Genomic DNA, 17,589 nt, shown 5'->3' on the forward strand with positions numbered 1-17,589 from the left:
CTCCTATTTTCTATAAAGTTGAGACTGCTATTGATATGGACAAAAGTTAAAGCTGTTCTCGTCTGAGTTGTTGACCCGAGTCCTGACATGGAAGAGTAGAATTCAATCACACAATTGTAATATTCCAGTTAAGTGCTCATAGCTTTTATGGTATTTATCATCATTTGCCTTTGTCTTAATGGACTTGAATCTAGTCTTTAGTCTTACATCTTACTACCTAAAGCTGAGGTATCCTGTCCAATAAACACATCTGCTGTGAGTTGCTTGCTATACAAGAAAAAATGCTAATAACATTTGAGTCAGCTGCTGAAGTGTGTGAGACAGTTACATCCAATTTGTGGCCTCTTATCGAGTTTCTCACGTATCCTGGATTGTGTGCTCAAATGCCATTTGTGTCAAATATTATTCAACATGTCACATGACACAGGACAAATAAGAAGCCAGCCGATATTTAGCTTTTCCTGAGGGAAGCTTTTTTTTGTGCACTACACTAATATTATATTCACCCATAAAAATCGAATAATTAATGGAGCAGACTACAGTCAATGTGACATTACACTCTAAATATCCCATCTGTTTCCTGTCCAGATTACTCAATTCTGTGAAACCAATTATGCAGAATAAGGAATGGAAACTAAGTACAGACATCACACCCATGAACACATTGTCAGCTGTGTTGTAAACAGAAGTTAGTCCTGTGATATTAAACCCAGAAGAACAAACACATTTTAACCAATAGTATTTAATGGTTTATGCAACTGTCTGCTAAGGCCCAATCTCCCCCACAGTACTATAAGGTAAACCAGTCCCTTGCATTTCATTGGCCAAAAATAAATTCAAAACATACCTAAATAAATATGTGTTTATGGTAGGGGGAACGAGAACAGTTCTAATTAAAGGCAACTTGAAAAAACAGCAGTTTTCTCCATAAAACTGGTTGCATTGAAAAGTGTTCTTAAAAAAAAAAAAAAAGTTAAAAAAAGTAAAAAGGGGTCGTTCCTCAACAGCTTCCACTCCATATCACGTAACACGACTCTAAAACCATTCATTATAAAAACGGAGGTGGAACACTGCCACCAGCTGGAAGTTAAAAGCTTTGGTCACAGGAGTTTGACGAGGAGATGGAGGGGGAGCGTGGAGATGGGATAGTAGCTTCTGTCCCTCCTCGTCAAAAACTATCTGGGTCTGGAATTTAAGTGGGGCAGAGGAACCCAGAAACAGCGAGTTGGATAAAATGGAGCCATAGATATTTGGGGTTCAATACAATAACAGGGCAGACTGGTTCTCTCAGTTGGGTTCAGGGAAATAAGAACAAACAAAATGTTTGAGCTTGGGGAGTTCAGACTACCTTGGAGCAGAATGGCTCATGCATGGGTGTATGTGTGTGAGTGCGTACAGGTATGATGCCTTCCGCAGTCCTTTTCATCTGGCCAAGCTGAAGCAGTTCTATACTTCTTTTTATTTTCTTTTTTTAAGCAGAAAAGAAAAATCCAAAACACTGAACCCCACTTTTAACCAACATAGTGCCAAACCTCGCCCCTTTGCTGTGTGAGTCGTCCAGGGCTTTGACCCCCAGAACAATGCCACCCTTTTTTGAGAAGCGAGGACAGCTAAGTTGGGGTGGGTGGACATGAGAGTGCTGAAGGGGGACGTTGGTCTCCCTTGCCAACCCATCCTTGACTTCTCACGCACCCACTGCTGTCGTCCGACCTCTTCTCTTGGACTCTTCACGGCAAGGTGGGATGCTAATGGGAAGGTGGACACAGAATGGTGCTGCCCTCACCCACTTGACTCTTTCATATTGTTCAGTCTTTAGTCAGTTCGAGGCGCTGCTGTTGGACGAGCTGGATGTGGAGGCCACGGCCATGCCCAAAGTGCCCGAGGAGGCCACCGACTTGCGGATATGGGGCATGAGGAAGGGGTCACTGGCCAGCTGGTGCACATCAATGCGGTCCTCCTTACGGTAGACTAAACAGCGCCTTATAAAGGCCTGGAGGGAGAAAGAATAAAAGATTGACTATGACAATATTTGGACGAAAATATAATAATTAACACAATTAATTACAAAAGAAAGGGATAATTAACCAAGCTTATTGTGCCAGTTGCAAATACATAGATGTGAGGGAGTCCATTACCTTAGCTTCAGGTGTGACTACTGGTTTAGGAGGAAACTGCACATCAGTTGCCTTCAGTATGGTGTTCTCCTGCAGGATATCCTGCTGGGACTGGTTGTGACCAAATGGCTAGAAGGTAAAGTGTGGTAACAGAAGTGTTATTAAAAACACATTAAATCATGATCATGCAGAATGCTCATGTTCATTTCCGCTATGATTGATCATGATTGAATCTTTACAATGTAACCTTGATCATGCTGAATCCGGTGCAACTGATTGAATCTTGACCTGATTGCCTAAACTAAGGCATTGTTGCCCTGATGTCATCAGAAGAGCCTGACCTTTGGCTCAGAAACAACCTCAACCAGAGGGGGAGGAACGAGCCAAATGTATAAAGAGAAAGAACAGCTTCCCATCGGCGTGCATATTACAAACTAACCTTTGTCTTGTGTACCATGCTCTGAGCATTAAAGTGTGACAATACTGTAAGAGATTTTTATCTCGTTCCTCGTTGTCAGAGTTGGAATTGTGGAATTGCCAGAACAATTAAATTCACGTTACATTGGTGTTAAGTACCAAGTACCATACCAAGTATCAACTGTAAAAACATACATTTTACACAACATAGGGACATAATCCCAAATGTATTATGTCTGTATCACAATATCAATATAAGCTTATCGCTCAATGATAGCTTAATGTTTATTTTATTTCTGGTTTGTGTCGCTTACCTTTCGGCCATACAGACACTGGTAGAAAATGACTCCCACAGACCACACATCCACCTTGTTGGAGATTTTGGGTGGTTCCTTCCCAACCACAAAACACTCAGGGGGCAGGTACCTAAAGGAGAAAGGAAGAGCCACATTCAGATTGGTAAAACTTCACATGACTTAAATGTACTGTCTGTACAGTGTATTTAATTGTTCATGTGTCAAGCAGTATGTTTTGTTTAGGGGACCTCTAGGTGTGCACCTGTGCTTTTCATTTCCTAATAAATGGAAGTTGAAGCCCTGTAGGTACATATGTCAAAACCTATAACCTATAATATAACCATACCATTTATCCTGTAGAGGAATGTATTGTAAGTGTTGACTTATACTCTCAAATTGGAGAGAAGTATCAACAATGTGTCAAAGAATTTAAAGGGATAGTTCACTGAAAAATGAAAAAGCATACAATTGAAGTCAATGGTGTCCTCTTCTTCAGATGTAATAAAACAACAGAAAAAACAATGACCTTGTTTCGAATATGAATGTCAGGGCTTGCTGACACTTGGATGACACAGCGCAAGCAGTATGGAGGCCTTTTATCACTTCTGAAGAAAAGGCCAACATTGACTTCAATTGTATTGGATTCTTCTGCAATGCTGTTTACCCCTGAAACTCCAGAAGTGTTTGTGGACTCCAACACTTCATCCATCCCTCCATCAGCGTAGTGGTGAGTAAAAAATGAGGGAATTTTCAGTGAACTATCCCTTTAATTTGCCAAACATATTACATTATGTGTCTACAAATATGCAGTGAAGCTAACATTCATTTTTTTAAAGAAATGCTGAGGTATGCAGTGTACTGGTTTCATAGCTCATTTCACTTGTTATTAATAACACATCTAACACTATCTGCAGATACAATAGCACTACACTATACACTCTGGAATTTATTATCTCTTCCGTGGTTGATGCAATAAAATGCCCCACGTTGGAGCAATGAAACTGTTGAGCCTCGAGTGCTCCCTCAGGCAAAACTAGAGTCAATCCGATGGGCTGTCGCACATAGTGACCATACTGGCCACTATTCTGCCAAAACTCAGGATATGTTTCGAAGAGAATCCACTAACTTGCTCGTACAGATGCAGGCATTTTGGATATAAAATGTTAGGACGAGAGTGTGCAGCAAGGATAATGGTGTTCAGTTAGGAAGCTGTTGGAATGGGTTCATCATTCAGCACCATATGTATGATGTTTATTTCTTTATATTCTTTGCTGTGTTTTCTGGATAGATGCAAGCACACTTCAATATAGCTTCAAACTGTGTTCAATGCTCAAGCCCATCTTTGCCATATTTCTTTGATTAATACTAGTCTAATGTGTTTTACCTTCTGACCAATTCTGATTAAATGTAAACTTTACATTCTATTTCTTCTTAAGCATAAAAAGCCTCCTCACAGCTAAATTATAACTTCCTTCCTAAAATACTATATGTGAAAGTACTCAGGCACAGAAAACATATCAGCCCTGACTATCTGAAATATACACTGTCCATCTTACCAGTATGTCCCGGCTCCTTGTGACGTCAGCTCCATCCCGTCCACCGAGTTGTAGCTGTCGTCATCCATTATCTTAGACAGGCCAAAATCTGTGATCTTGATCTCACCACAAGCAGTGCCGTTCACCAGGAGGATGTTGCCTGAGCGGGGTGAGAAAATTAGGTATTGAAGCAAATGTCTTCCCAGTTCAGAATGATATACACATTTTTAGTAAAAAAAAGAAAAGACAATTCCATCATGGATGATTCAGCTCTGTTCAAAGCACAATAATGTCTGTTCTCTGTCAAAAATTAAACATGTTCAACGGGCAGCCACTAGATAAGAGGTCAAACTGTCTTAATCATTCACAAATTAGACAGTGTAACTGTCAACAGAGACTGTCTCCTCTGCTGCTTGTTAGTGACCGATGTTCACCAATGTGTACTAAAATAAAAACTCAAATATTTCCTTTAAGTGACAGTTTTACTTCTAATTTATTTTGTAGTAACCAAACATCATGTAAGCTCTCAGAGTGAGGCAGCCACTGTAGACGCACCAGGTTTAAGGTCATAGTGGATTATGGGCGGTCTGATCTCATTGAGGTACTTGAGGGCGTTGACAATCTGCATAATGATGGAGCGGCCCTCTTTCTCAGACATCAGCTTGTGCTGCTTCAGGTAGAAGTCTAAGTCATTGCCCTCGCAATACTCCAAGACGGTGCAGAACCTGCACCACAACAAGGAAGAAGTCAATTATTATCATTATGGGTGCAAACAAAGTTAAGGCTCTACATATTTAAAAAGTACTGTTTCAAAATTAACACACTCTGCATGACCATATCTTGGAGGACATATTTTGAGAGGAAATTACTTACGAGTCAGTGTCAAGCGAAAAGTAGTCATAGAGTTTAACTATTCGTGGGTGGTCCAGCTCTTTATGGATTCTATATTCTCTGCATGCATGTCTGAAACAAAGATAATGTTGAACTATTACGCCATTCATTTTAAAGAGTATCACACACATACACACACGGTGTAACAGTACATACAATGATGTATTGCTTTAAAAACACAGCACTCACTTGTGATAATTTTCCTTTTTCTCATCCCTCCAATTCTTGTTTAACTGGTGGATTTTGACTGCAACATACCTTTGCTCTGTTAGGTCAAAGGCCTGAAAGATAAATTTCTATTAGTTGTGAGCTGCATTTGGCACAAACTTGTCATGGCTGCTATTGAGACTAACGGCCTTGTTCTTTCAACATTTTTACAGAGGTGACAACAGATTCTTGGAACAACACTCGCATTCTGACACGATCATTTACTTTGTGTGAATGTTGAAGATGTGAACTTAAAAAATGCATCCAAAAATATTTTCCAAAGTATGTAACACTGCAATGCCGGAAAAACTGATTTGAATCAATGCAAGCAGCAAAAAACTTGCTTTTATTGTAGTCTGCAGAGCATCGAGTGCTAACACCAGGGAATATTCTAGCAAAATGCTACACTCACTACATTAGTTAAAAAAAATTTAAAAAACACTGTGGATACAAAGTGCTTATTTTTCTCACCTTGTAAACTTCACTGAAACCTCCTCGTCCAAGTAAATGGAGGAGCAGGTAACGGTCATTTAGCGTAGGGTGATCTTTGAATCTGCAGAGAGTAAAAACGTTCAGGAATGAGACAGAGCCCCGGGATGCATCAGTACAGATCAACTAGGAAAGGACAATATAAGAAGAGGTCATACTGGGAATTGTCCTCATTGTGGATCCTTTTCAGTTCACGAATGTGCAGATTCCGCACTCGCTCCAACCTCTCTAGCTCCGCCTGGATCTCAGCCTCCTCCTGCAAAGGGAAACAATCAAAGCGATGTAATTAACAAAATGACTTAACAAGACCAGAGGAAGTGGGTTGAAAGCAAAAACAGGGATGTAATGTGCATTACCTTCTTAAGATGGCCTAGTCTTAGCTTGAAGATTTCCTCTTGCTCGTGGTACTCCGCCTGTGATAACCTGTGAGAACACAGAACCAACCCAAGTGCAACATCAAAAATATGAACACATGGTAAACCAGGGGGTTTAAAAGAGAAGAAAAATAACCAAAATCTGCGTACGCTTCACTTTCTGTTCCGTTGGTCTTGCTTTTACGTTTGTTTTGCTCCAGGCTTGGGGGTGGAGTCTGGGCCATGGAGGGTGGCTTGCGTTTAGCCAGTAGCTTCCTCTGCCTTTCAATGTCCTCTCGCTGGGAGTTAATCCTTTCTTGTTGTCTGGAAAAAGACGATACATAAGTGCCACATAAAGACCTAATTCATTTCTCTGTTAGTCGGTGTATGATCTGCTGTTGGCTCCCTGACTGAGAATGAGTTTACCACTTGTATAAGAATACTGTACACTCACGTTAGGCTGTCTGTCTAGCTAATTAGATAAATTAATCTTACTTATAAAACATAGAGAAGTCTGTTATATTTTCTGTACCTCTCAAACTAACATTAATTTCAGCAGCGGCAAAGCATGAAAGATCCTTACTTGATAAGGTTTTGGAAGGCATATCCATCCGTCCACTGCTCTGTGAAAGATGCTCCATGTCTCACTGTGGTGAAGTGACCCAGTCGAAGTCTGTCCTGCATGCTTTTGTCCCTGCATGCCATCTTCTCCTGTTTCGACTAAAAGAAGAGCAGTCTTAAATTAGAGTTTGTATAACCAGCCAGTGATCCAATTACTTTGGTAACTTATAGCTCATAATAAAGAGCTATCCAACGGACGTACTTTCTCAATCAGCAGCTTCTTGGACATGGTCACACACTTATTTAAGCGTTCCTTGTATCTCTCCAGCATCCTCTGCTGTTCATCAATCTGCCGCCTCAGATCACAGTTTGCCTGGAGCAGAACATACAAAACAAGCAGACAAAGGTCAGGTAATAAGAATTAAAATATTAGCTTGTTTATACATATACAGACAGAAAGAATGCGTCAACTCCAACATGCATTGAGTGAAAAGTCTAGATATTTCCAAAATCACTTAAAGTGACAAGCAGAGTAACAGATGAAATGTAATGAGATTAGTACCCGGAGCAAATCGTCTATTCGGCCCTCCTTCTTCTCCAGGTCAGAGTTCTTGTTGTTCTCCATTGCTGTTAGTTTCTCTATGGTAAGGTCAGACTACAGGGTAAAGTGAGCCCAAAACATTTTCATGTTAATGATGCATCATTCTGTATCAGTGACAAATGTAGTGCAACAAGTCATCCCATCAAACAGTATTTTTGATTGATTATTTTGTTGATATGCCGACTACTGAACAACTTTTGAATTACATTCGAGTTAAATTTCGATAAATTGCCATCTGATGATGTGTCAGGTACCTGTGTGGCTTTGTGCAGCATGTGAAGAGGAGCAGGCTTCAGTGAACACGACGAGTGCTCTGTGTTGGCCGAGCCGATGGAAGAGGGGCTTCCTTGCTGCACCTGCGAGGCAATAAATCAAGAAAAGTATAAACTCTCAGATTTAAGTATTGAAAAAGACTCAAATATCAAAACATGTTGACAACAGTTTCCTCTAAACTATTTTTAATATCATCTCAATGTCCATGTTAATGTGTATTTGCATTTCAACAATGTTGCTCTCATTGACTGATTTCACTTTTGTTGGAACTTTGGCCAATAATGACAATGATGATGAGTTACAAAACACTTAAAGACTAAACGCTACTACACAGATTCTTCCCATCCATGATTGGTATCGATTTAAAAAAGTGCAGAAAAAAGAATTGCAGGAAAGAGTGTTAAGAAATTAAAAACACAGAGCAAAGATGCTCACCGTGACAGGGGGGTTGGATAAGGAGTGTTGTGGGGAAGAGCGGACCACTGGTGGAATTCCCCTGGCAGGGCTGGTACCAGGACCGCTACCTCCCGCAAACTGACAGACGTGAAAAAAGGATAGGAAAGCGGTTCAATGGAAAGCCAGAGACGGCTAAAACAAGGGTGTTAGAAAATAAGTATGAAAAGTTATGCACCCAATACTGCATTTGAAAAGACATGAGCTCTACTGGATATACAAATTAGAACAATTTTCTGCCACTCACCTCAAAATAATCACTAATTTTATGCCCCCTTGCTCCTGCTTTGCCTGGATGAGAAACAGAAACGTTCAGAGAGAGGCTGACATTTGGGATACGAGATAAAAAGGGTCACGGCGGGCGACCAAACTTACCCTGGCTGCTGTCAAAGTGGTCTGCTTTCCGTTTTCTCACTCTCTGGTCATTCGCCTTTTTCTCAGGCGTCTGTCAGGAAAGCAGTGAGGTTCAACCAAACGTGCAATAAAAGTGCGACACAGAGATGGTTGGGATAAAAAAACAAACTCAGTTAGTTTGGGATTCAGACTTACCTCTAGCTCTTTATCACTGAGTGAGCCCACACTGCATAGACTCTGATTAGAGGACTCATTTTGATTTGGACCAGAGCCCTGTTAAAATGAGGCAAAAAAAAGGAAGCATAATTTGTTAGGAAATACAAAGATGCTTAAAAGTTTTGTACACATAAAACTGTTGCCTCAAAATACATTCTTGTGTACTTACTTGTTGTGTGTGCACTCGAGTGTAAAATGAGTGACACACTAAAAGGAAGGGGTGCGGAGGTTTGGCTAAATAACGTCACCAATTATTTCTCACTGAATCAAGACCTGCATCAGTCCCAATGCTGGTTCCCTAGGTGATGCCTGTCAGTCAAATGAATCGCATCAGAATTCAGGAGGCACTGTCCAATCAGGAAGAGATACTTAGTCATTCAGCGCACACTAGAGCTCTCTCACTGAACCCTCCTAAAATGGCTGAACATTAGGCATGCTGCTGGGGATGTATCCCTCCGTCTGTCTGTCACCTTTGGAGAATGTCATCCATTTTTCTCCCGTTCACCCCGGTCTTAATTCTTCTCCTTTCACTCTGGAAACAGCCAGTGAAAGATGCTCTGCTTGATTTAAGAATGGCTGCTCATCCCACACCAAATTTTGTTTATCTGATATCAGGCTTGTTCAAAAGGAAATGCACTTTCTACTCGTTTTAGTGGGCCCCCCTGTTCCATTACCAAAAAGTGTTCTACCGGTTTGTTATCAAAGGGTGACACTTTTCCTTTCAGTGATGTCAGAGAGAACAGCAGCTGCTCAAGGTCAAGAAAAAAAACTTGAAGCTGCTCAGTGACATGGCAAGGCTTTTAGAACACCATCCTATATTTCTTCAGAGCCATTTGTTGACACACCTCTCTCACTTCTCCCAGACACATTGCATCTCTTGTCATACAGGTTTGCTATGGTATGATGCCTTAGCGAGAGCTGCCATTTTCTCTGCGGCAGCAGCCATGCCATGCTCTGGGCTCAGCTCTGCCTATGGCTGGCACGAGGCCCACTCCTGGCGCCAATTCTCGCTCCCTAACTGTTCCAAGATCACCTTCCACATATAAAGCTCCATCCACGTCGGAAGCAAGAGGGCGGAAGGGTAAATGCTGCCTCCACTCACACCTGGTCAAGAACTATTTCTGCATTCCTCCTCTGCCGTCATTCCTCCTCCCCTACCACCCCTGTCCCGTCTGTGGCCTTTTTGGCAGGCATCGCCACTTGCATATACAGCCGCTACATCATGAGCCAGGGAGAGATGCCATATCACACCAGCCAAAAAACACAGACACAGCTCAACCTTCTCCAGAGACAGACAAAGAAAAGGAGTGGGGCCAAGCTTGTCCAGGCCAAACAGCAGAATGATACTGAGGCAAAGTGAGACAAAGAGGGGAAGAGATTCGCAAAAGTGTGTAATCAAGGAAATCTATAATTTTGAGCACTTTGACGAGAGGCTGTTCCCGTGCTCCATATCTGTGACATCTGCTGCAACACGAACCTTAGCCACACCAACACCAGTGAAGCGGGCCTCCAGCAGCTCCTGCCGTCGGGGGTCCAGGCTATGCAGTTCTTCCATCATGGCTGCAGAGACAAGAGCAAAGATTAAGGAAGGTGTTGTGAGGTCTGGTGTATTCAAATGGGAGCGACGGATCACTGTTTCAAAGGGCACTGGTTGTGATGAGTCATGGCTGTTTTTAGCTATATGGATGTGGAAAATTCCTGTTCTGAGTCATCAATAAACCTGACAATAATGTTTGCCGCTGTCATCTGGTGCCAGTTGAGCAGTGTGAGTGCTAAAATAACATCTGGGCCAAAATCTGGTCAATGAAAGATATTATATGTGCATCAAAGACGTATGGCCAGATGTGTAGAGCCCCTGCCTTGAAAAGTAAAGCATCATACACCTAAATTACATGGCGCTGGAGTTTTGAAAGGTCACTAATGGAGGGACTGCCAAGTGTACTTACAGAAATGGAAAAGGCCACAATAGACAATAAGTGTCCAGCCTGCTAGCTTGTGTAAAGGTTGACGTTGAAGTTACACGCCCTGCTGTGACTGTGGCTCACATACATTCAATGAATAATGTTACCTGCATCATTCGTGTCCACTTGGGGACACGTTCAAGTCCCTATCCTCGTTTTAAGTGGGTCTGGAGTGGGTTTACTGGCTCAGCTAACGATCTGACAAAATGGTTAGAGACACCACCAGTGAATGATGGAGCTAGCTAACACTGAATAAACGAGCTAACGAGCCTGTCGATGCTGGCCATCACTTAGCATTGCACTGTGGGAGCTAACGGTAACGCTAGCTAGCATCATCAGATGTGATTTAGAAACAAACCCACAAGAGGCAGATGTTAAGATCTGTGTTGGCCAAATCAAAGTTGTCATGTTAGCTTATGATTAAAAAATCACCACAACTACGGTCCGCTGCAGTACAATGTATAACAAACATGTATAAGATGGCTAACGTTAGGTAGCCAACATGCTAGCGTCAGCTCGTCTGTCAAAAAGAAGCATCTCCTCGGTTCTGTGTTGTCAGGTGCTCGGGCCACGACGCCCGGGTTTACTCCAACAAGAGATACGTACCGATATCCATTTTCCGATCCCCTGGCAAGATACTTACTGTAATTTAATATTTGCTCGGTCCTCCGGAGGGCCAGTTGTTAACCCTAAAACCGTCCCCGTTGTCTCCCCGGTGCTTGGCTGACCCTCCCAGGCTAGGCCGCATCCACAGCCGCGTCCCTCGCGTTGCTGCCTGTTCGAGTCCGAGACAGTGGAGCGCGCAGAGAGGCTCAAGGTAGACCAGGGAGGATTCCCTCGGAGGCCTCGACAGCTCCGGGTATCCCAAACCCGCCTTTCTGTTCTCCTTAGGCGGGGATCCCCATCACATCCCTCTCCCCGAGGACCATACCGCGGCTACGTCGGGTACCTTCCTCCAACACAATGGCGACCCTCAAAATCCTGCGTTTTCCCACCAGGTATATATGATGTCTTGGAGCCAGTGTTGTAAGTTACCCCCCGTGTCTTTTTCTCTCTCCCCCGGCGGTGAGATGAATTTCGGGTCCGATCAAAACAAAGTTCGCATCCAGTCGTCTTCCTCGCTTCGGGGAACAAACCAATCTGTTTCGGAAGTTGTGCCGCTGCGACTCCGTTTCAGCTGAATCCGGATCGATTCGGTTCGGTTCTCATGTTTTTGCAATGTAAACAATAATCAGTAAAATCTCATATTTTCTCGTGAGATTGTTGAAGTATTTTCACCTTCGTTCAGTCGACGCCTGCCCCAAATCTCTTGTCTGGACCAATGGTAAATCCCTGAGTACACAACACATTTTAACTGCGCCCACCCACACAACAAAATGATCACTTATCAGAAAGTTCCCATTCCCATGATGTTCACACCCACACACACCACTTCCACATTATAGGTGATTTGGAAAATTATTATTATTAAGCCACTGCAGGGTAATACAGGGATTCAGCATTCATTACAATCAATAGAATGAAAATGTTTCTCTTGTTCAATACCAAGTAAAACATATTCAACATATTTACAGTTCAGATGTTTATTATTTTTCCATGTACAAAAAGAGTTGCGTGTGTTTTTTTTGTTTTTTTTGCAAACATGCGATTAGTATCAAAAGTTCACCTCATTTAAAAATCGCCTCTGGCAGAGTAGAAATGTTTGTTTCGGGGTAACCAGCCTTTTCTCATCAGCAGGAAATGAGAAATGATTACTCTTGCAGCACCATCAAGAGCACTAGCCAAAAAAACAGTTCGTAGATATTACAGCAGCTGGGATAGTGACCTTTCCCACAATCACAATAGACCTTTTCAATTCCATACATCCTCAGGAAAACAAACAACACCAGCAACGCCTTGACTTCAGCTACTGGTTTCAGTTGTGGTCACAGGCAGGCGGCTCCTCTCCTCCGCCTCAGTCCTGGTTCTCAGGTGGCTGAACTTGAGCCTTGCGGTACTTGCACTGGATCCACACCCTGTACATGGTGAGCTGTTTCCCTCTGTTCACCTGTAGCCTTCGGTCTACAAGGTTCTGCACTTTCTCCAGTCCTGCCTCAGCAAACAGCTCATGAAGCTCATCTGAAGTAAAACAAGAGGCACAGCAGTATTTGACTAAAGCACTATTCTGCAAATCATTTCTTTATCACTAACTTATTTTTTTTATTTCATTCTTTTACCTTGAGTAAAGAAATACACTCTTGTTCCATCACCTCGGACATAAAAGTTATCTGACAGACACCTTCCTATAAAAGAAGTAAAGAGTCGAAATGTACGTTATTTCCTTATAATCTGCAAGTGCTGTCTACAATAATCATTTACATATTTAAATGTAGAATACTTTGACTGTCATTTTAAATGCCTGAACACTAACGTAGTGGTTAGTACTGAAATACTGCAAACAGAATAACAGAGCACATTTTTAAAGATCAGCACAAGGGATCATCCATGAATTATGGATCTCTGAATCTTAACAGCCTTTGGACTCTTGCTGGATTTTAGTCTGATTAACCTTTCTTGAAGCGGAGCTGTGCCATGTCGTAGCGTCCATAGTCCCTGAGCAGCATCACTCCCCCAGGCTTAAGGAGCCGCGCCAATCTACTGATGGATGCCTGCATCCTGAGACAGGGGTGAGAAACAATGCAGTGTTTCATAACATTCAATGAGTAAAACTAAAAAATAAGAGGGAGGGCGGAGAAAAAGTTCATACTTGTCAGGATGCAATGCTGATAGTACAAAGATTAGCACTATAACATCAAGGGTTCCATCAGGGACGGGGTAATTGGCTTCCACATCGCTCAAGTCATGAACAAAGGCGAAGCAGCGCTCAGGGTCGTACTCTGGATTAGTCTGATGAGAAGAGGGCAATTTTAATTCATTACTTAGCCCACATTCCCAGAGATGAATCCCTAGCAACACACCATTGCTACGATAACATAATCATCTTACCTTCACTAACTCCACAGCAGTGCTGGAGAAATCACAGCAGTAAACAAAGAGTCCCGGGTCACTGCAAAAAGCAAAGCTGCAGTTACGTAAAGTAAATGATTCAGCTTGCTTTACTGGATAGTTCAAACATGGTCTGAAATTTCAGTGTCTTAGCCGCACTTACTTGTTGGTTTTCAGTATTGGAAAAACCGTGTTCCCTACACCGCAGCCAACCTGTAAAAACAAATAGTAACACTTATAGCAGCCATCTTAGAGAATAAATCCTGACAGCAAATACAGGTTGATGTTAACATCTGCAATGGCTGAAAAAATCTCAAAATTTAATTCAGTAAACTACAATGTCACTCAGTAGAGTGTGCACCTCTGCCAAGGCCCAAAAGTACCCTTAAATTCAGCCGAGCTGCACCAAAATTGTTTCATCAAGAGCCATGCATTGGTCACTGGGAAATCATTGGAAATTAAAACATCCAACAACAAAAAAAAACACACTCTCTAAAAATAAAAAATCCTGGTCCATGGCCCTGTTTCAGATCTGCACCAAATTAAATGGGTTCTTCCCTTCTTCCCTTAAAAAACAAACTAACATAACTATCAACCAACCAACAAACGAACAGGGGTGAAAACAGGGGTTTTATTTTCTTTAGTATTTACTTAGAGCAACCTTCTAATTTGTGCATGAGCTAGATTGTTTTATCTGTTAAGGTTAGTGCAGTAGTCTATTAGAAGTAGAGTAAAAATAGGCTTTTCATGAAAATGGTTAATTTACACCAAATTTTAATCAAATCTCTTAATACGTTTTGGAGATGTTTTTTCATTAAGTGTATGGGGTGAATGTTTAGGTAACTTATGTTCAAATTAATCTCTCACCTCCATAATGCGATATCTAGCAGAGGAGCCAGGAAAGTCACCATCTGCAACCTCTCTGCTTTGCTCTTGATCCAGAGTGTCCTGCTGAACGTCGTCTGTGCTGGAGTCTTCAGGATGGGATTCGAGGTTCAGGAGGCCACACTGCGGGGCCAACTCTGGGAACTCTGTGAAGAGCCAGTGGCGGTCTTTGAAGAACCGATTCTCATGGATTGTGTAGAAATCATTCCAGTACTCATTGGCCCGGCTGTCGTATTCCTCTGCAAGAGAAGGTAAGGCCAGTGTGATACTGATAATCTGCCACTTCCTGCCATGTTTACAAATCATCAACATGAAGATGAGCACATCAATTAATTCCAGACAGAACTTTATGATTATATTTGTGTTCAAAGAAACAATAGTGAGAGGGTCAATTTCTGTATCTTTTAGCACACTAATAAGTGCAAATGCATCATAACGGTATGAAGTTATAGTTCTGTTAACAGGCGACAAAAATGCAACCTTGTTTCTGCTGCGGTAGAGGCTGACTGTTTTCCAACACTTTATTCTTAGCAGCTGCTTCTTGTTCCTCGCTCCACTCCACGTTGTCCCTGTGCACAACAGAAAACCTTCAACATGTGACATTCAGACAAGGCTGGGCAATCTTCCAGCACTACCACAGATGAGGAAAGATAAGATACAACAAGATAAGATTAAACCATCCTTTATTTATAAATGTCCTTTTAGCAGCAAAGAGGACAGACAAAAAATAGACAGCAGTTACAGTACTAAATAAGTAAACAAGCAATATAAACCTAATAGGACTGAGATTGCACACACTGAATTGGACAGATAGAAATGAGCAATATGGTGATACATCATATCAGATTCATTATAATCAGTTCTCAGTTAAATATTTGAAGTATCAGTCGAATAAAACAAGAAAAAAAGACTTTAGATCATGTTATATTAAACTATTAACTGATATATCATCCATTCATTGATCAATTGAGAATATTATGAGCACAATAGTCAACAATTTGAATATTGTTAGTTTGAAGCCCCTTACTTTATATATTTTTGTATTACAGTATTACAAAGTGACTCCGTTGAATTGTTGAAATGATGACCTGAGGTTATTTGACAGCATCTATGTTTTAGTTACTCTATAATCATGACAACAAACAACAGAGATCAGTGACAGTGATGCATTCATGTCACGTCGTGGATCCACTGACCACGCGTTGTGCTGGAACACCTGCCGCGGGTCCGTGAGCAACCGAGTCCCGAACTGAGGCCTCTTCACGTCCCCGGAGGACGAATCCTTCAGAGTCAGCCCCGTGTCACCGCTCCCTGCCTCCGCCGAGACCACGGCATGGGGCGCCGCCATGTTGGATCTGACGCGACGGAAGAAGGGCCGGGCAATGAAGTGTGCTGCGTTCACAGACACACATGAAATAAACACACTCGTGAAATAAAAGAGGGTCGGTTGTATTTGGTATTTGGGTTTCTGTGGTATGGCAGAGTGTAGCTGTAGTTATCTGGCAGATGATGGTTGATCGATGGATGGTTACATAGATAGATGAGCTGCGGAGGCTGTGCATATACACAAGTGGTCAATTATCATTTCAAAAAATGATGAATTGAGTGTAATGAAATTATACAACACAAAAAGTTGCAAAGGATGGTGGGTGCAATGCACTTAGATTTTGTTGGGGATTTAAAAAACAGTATCTGCTTTATAATTACTAACGTGTAGTGCACCGCATGTTTTCCAGGAGATAACGTGAAGGCGACACGAGTCTTTGTCCAGATCAGACTCTGTGGTCCAGATGTACAACTCACCTGATCCACTGATCCTCGTCACCACACTATAAGTACACATGCTGCTTGACAATAGGAACACACAACGCTTCTATTGCACACATTCTCCTTATAAGCCACAACATCGGATCAGTGCATTGTTTTTACAGCAGAGGGAGACACATACCAGTGTTTCCTGTGCTGAGGTTCACTGCTGCTACTTAGAGCCACATGAATGAGGAGAATGCTTGGACTGAAATTACACAGAATGAGTTTATGTGCACCAAAGACTTTCAGCTGTCCAAACAAACAAATGAACTAACAAACAACAACCCTCTGTCACTGCTAACATGAGTGTGTGAAATTATTATCAAAATTGACATTTAAACCATTCAACATGCATTTTTGGATTGGTTTTTGTCCCCACCTATGGGCTGCACTCAAAAGGTTTAAGCAATGTGCTTGCATAGCCTACAAAAACTTTTTAACAATTAAATGGACTGTAGTTGTGTAGTATTTCTCGTGTCAATGACTACTCAAAGCTCTTTAGACTAGAAGTCACATGCCACAGGTGACTATGGTTAAGGAGATATAGTGGGATTCGATTTGCATAGACCTCCTCCCGGCACTGCAGATAGAGACACTCACCATGAAGAACCATGATGTACAGTGAGATTCAGCTGAAAAGAGGATAAATGCCACTTACCAGTGATCAAACCCTTTAAATTACAGTAAATTAGCTGTCTCAGGGATTAAACATGCACAGTAATGTCCCTAAAATTATTCAAACAAACAATACACATGTTTAGAATAAGGTAGAATATGCATGGGCATATTTGATGTACATGAAACCAGGAAGATAAACAGCAGGCTATGCATATTTGTTTGAGTCGTACATGTAATGACTGACTGTTGCCTTGCAAGGAGTTTTATTGTCGTGCTGGTGTGAGCAGGATGTGGTGACACAGATATGCTGTGAATGTTTGACAACATTCAAAGTTAAATGACCATAACTGGTACCATATAGAACACCAGTGAACTGAAAAAAAAATGCAGGCGGGCGATAAGGCCTAAGTTTGATGACAACAGGAAATATTGTATGCCATGATAAAAATGTCAGACAGACAGTTTGAACTCTACACACCGATGTTCATTTTAGTAGTTTTCCAACACTCACATCATATTGAACTTGTTTAAATTGATCGCAGGAACTTATCCTACTCATCCCTTTTTGTTT

The 17,589-nt window shown here is 41.8% G+C and overlaps 2 protein-coding genes across 4 annotated transcripts; both read right to left on the bottom strand.

Moving 5' to 3' along the window:
* Positions 1-726: 726 nt before the first annotated feature.
* Positions 727-12,120, bottom strand: tlk2 (tousled-like kinase 2). 2 transcript variants are annotated; one of them, XM_020094274.2, is made up of 21 exons: positions 11,365-12,120; positions 10,238-10,320; positions 8,740-8,817; positions 8,566-8,635; positions 8,438-8,481; positions 8,173-8,271; positions 7,719-7,820; positions 7,426-7,518; positions 7,126-7,236; positions 6,886-7,022; positions 6,474-6,626; positions 6,306-6,372; positions 6,108-6,205; positions 5,932-6,013; positions 5,443-5,534; positions 5,236-5,325; positions 4,918-5,087; positions 4,384-4,522; positions 2,846-2,957; positions 2,136-2,243; positions 727-1,990 (listed from the first exon to the last, which is right to left on the bottom strand). In XM_020094274.2, exons 2-21 carry the CDS (start codon positions 10,316-10,318, stop codon positions 1,817-1,819), a joined length of 2,100 nt encoding a protein of 699 aa, XP_019949833.1. In that variant the 5' UTR covers positions 10,319-10,320; positions 11,365-12,120; the 3' UTR covers positions 727-1,816. The 2 variants fall into 2 exon arrangements, with proteins under 2 accessions (XP_019949833.1, XP_019949834.1); XM_020094275.2 differs by lacking the exon at positions 8,173-8,271.
* Positions 12,121-12,288: 168 nt separating this feature from the next.
* Positions 12,289-17,242, bottom strand: mettl2a (methyltransferase 2A, methylcytidine). 2 transcript variants are annotated; one of them, XM_069524818.1, is made up of 10 exons: positions 17,059-17,242; positions 15,788-15,983; positions 15,072-15,160; positions 14,574-14,830; positions 13,870-13,919; positions 13,707-13,767; positions 13,468-13,607; positions 13,270-13,376; positions 12,938-13,003; positions 12,289-12,839 (listed from the first exon to the last, which is right to left on the bottom strand). In XM_069524818.1, exons 2-10 carry the CDS (start codon positions 15,937-15,939, stop codon positions 12,676-12,678), a joined length of 1,086 nt encoding a protein of 361 aa, XP_069380919.1. In that variant the 5' UTR covers positions 15,940-15,983; positions 17,059-17,242; the 3' UTR covers positions 12,289-12,675. The 2 variants fall into 2 exon arrangements, with proteins under 2 accessions (XP_069380919.1, XP_019949875.1); XM_020094316.2 differs by lacking the exon at positions 17,059-17,242 and adding an exon at positions 16,395-16,449.
* Positions 17,243-17,589: the final 347 nt, after the last annotated feature.

The sequence above is a fragment of the Paralichthys olivaceus genome, chromosome 5, assembly GCF_024713975.1.
Source record: "Paralichthys olivaceus isolate ysfri-2021 chromosome 5, ASM2471397v2, whole genome shotgun sequence".
Classification (NCBI taxonomy): Eukaryota; Metazoa; Chordata; class Actinopteri; order Pleuronectiformes; family Paralichthyidae; genus Paralichthys; species Paralichthys olivaceus.

Bases quoted from the DNA above. Each gene is read 5' to 3' on its own strand.
- mettl2a (XM_020094316.2), bottom strand. From the start codon at position 16,434: ATGTGTACTTATAGTGTGGTGACGAGGATCAGTGGATCAG. The intron at 15,984-16,394 runs GTGAGTTGTACA...CTGTGAACGCAG, and splicing joins GACGAGGATCAGTGGATCAG to CACACTTCATTGCCCGGCCC. The intron at 15,161-15,787 runs GTCAGTGGATCC...TGTTGTGCACAG, and splicing joins GTGTTCCAGCACAACGCGTG to GGACAACGTGGAGTGGAGCG.
- tlk2 (XM_020094274.2), bottom strand. From the start codon at position 10,318: ATGATGGAAGAACTGCATAGCCTGGACCCCCGACGGCAGGAGCTGCTG. The intron at 8,272-8,437 runs GTGAGTGGCAGA...CACGTCTGTCAG, and splicing joins AAATTAGTGATTATTTTGAG to TTTGCGGGAGGTAGCGGTCC. The intron at 5,326-5,442 runs GTGAGTGCTGTG...TCTTTGTTTCAG, and splicing joins AAAAAGGAAAATTATCACAA to ACATGCATGCAGAGAATATA.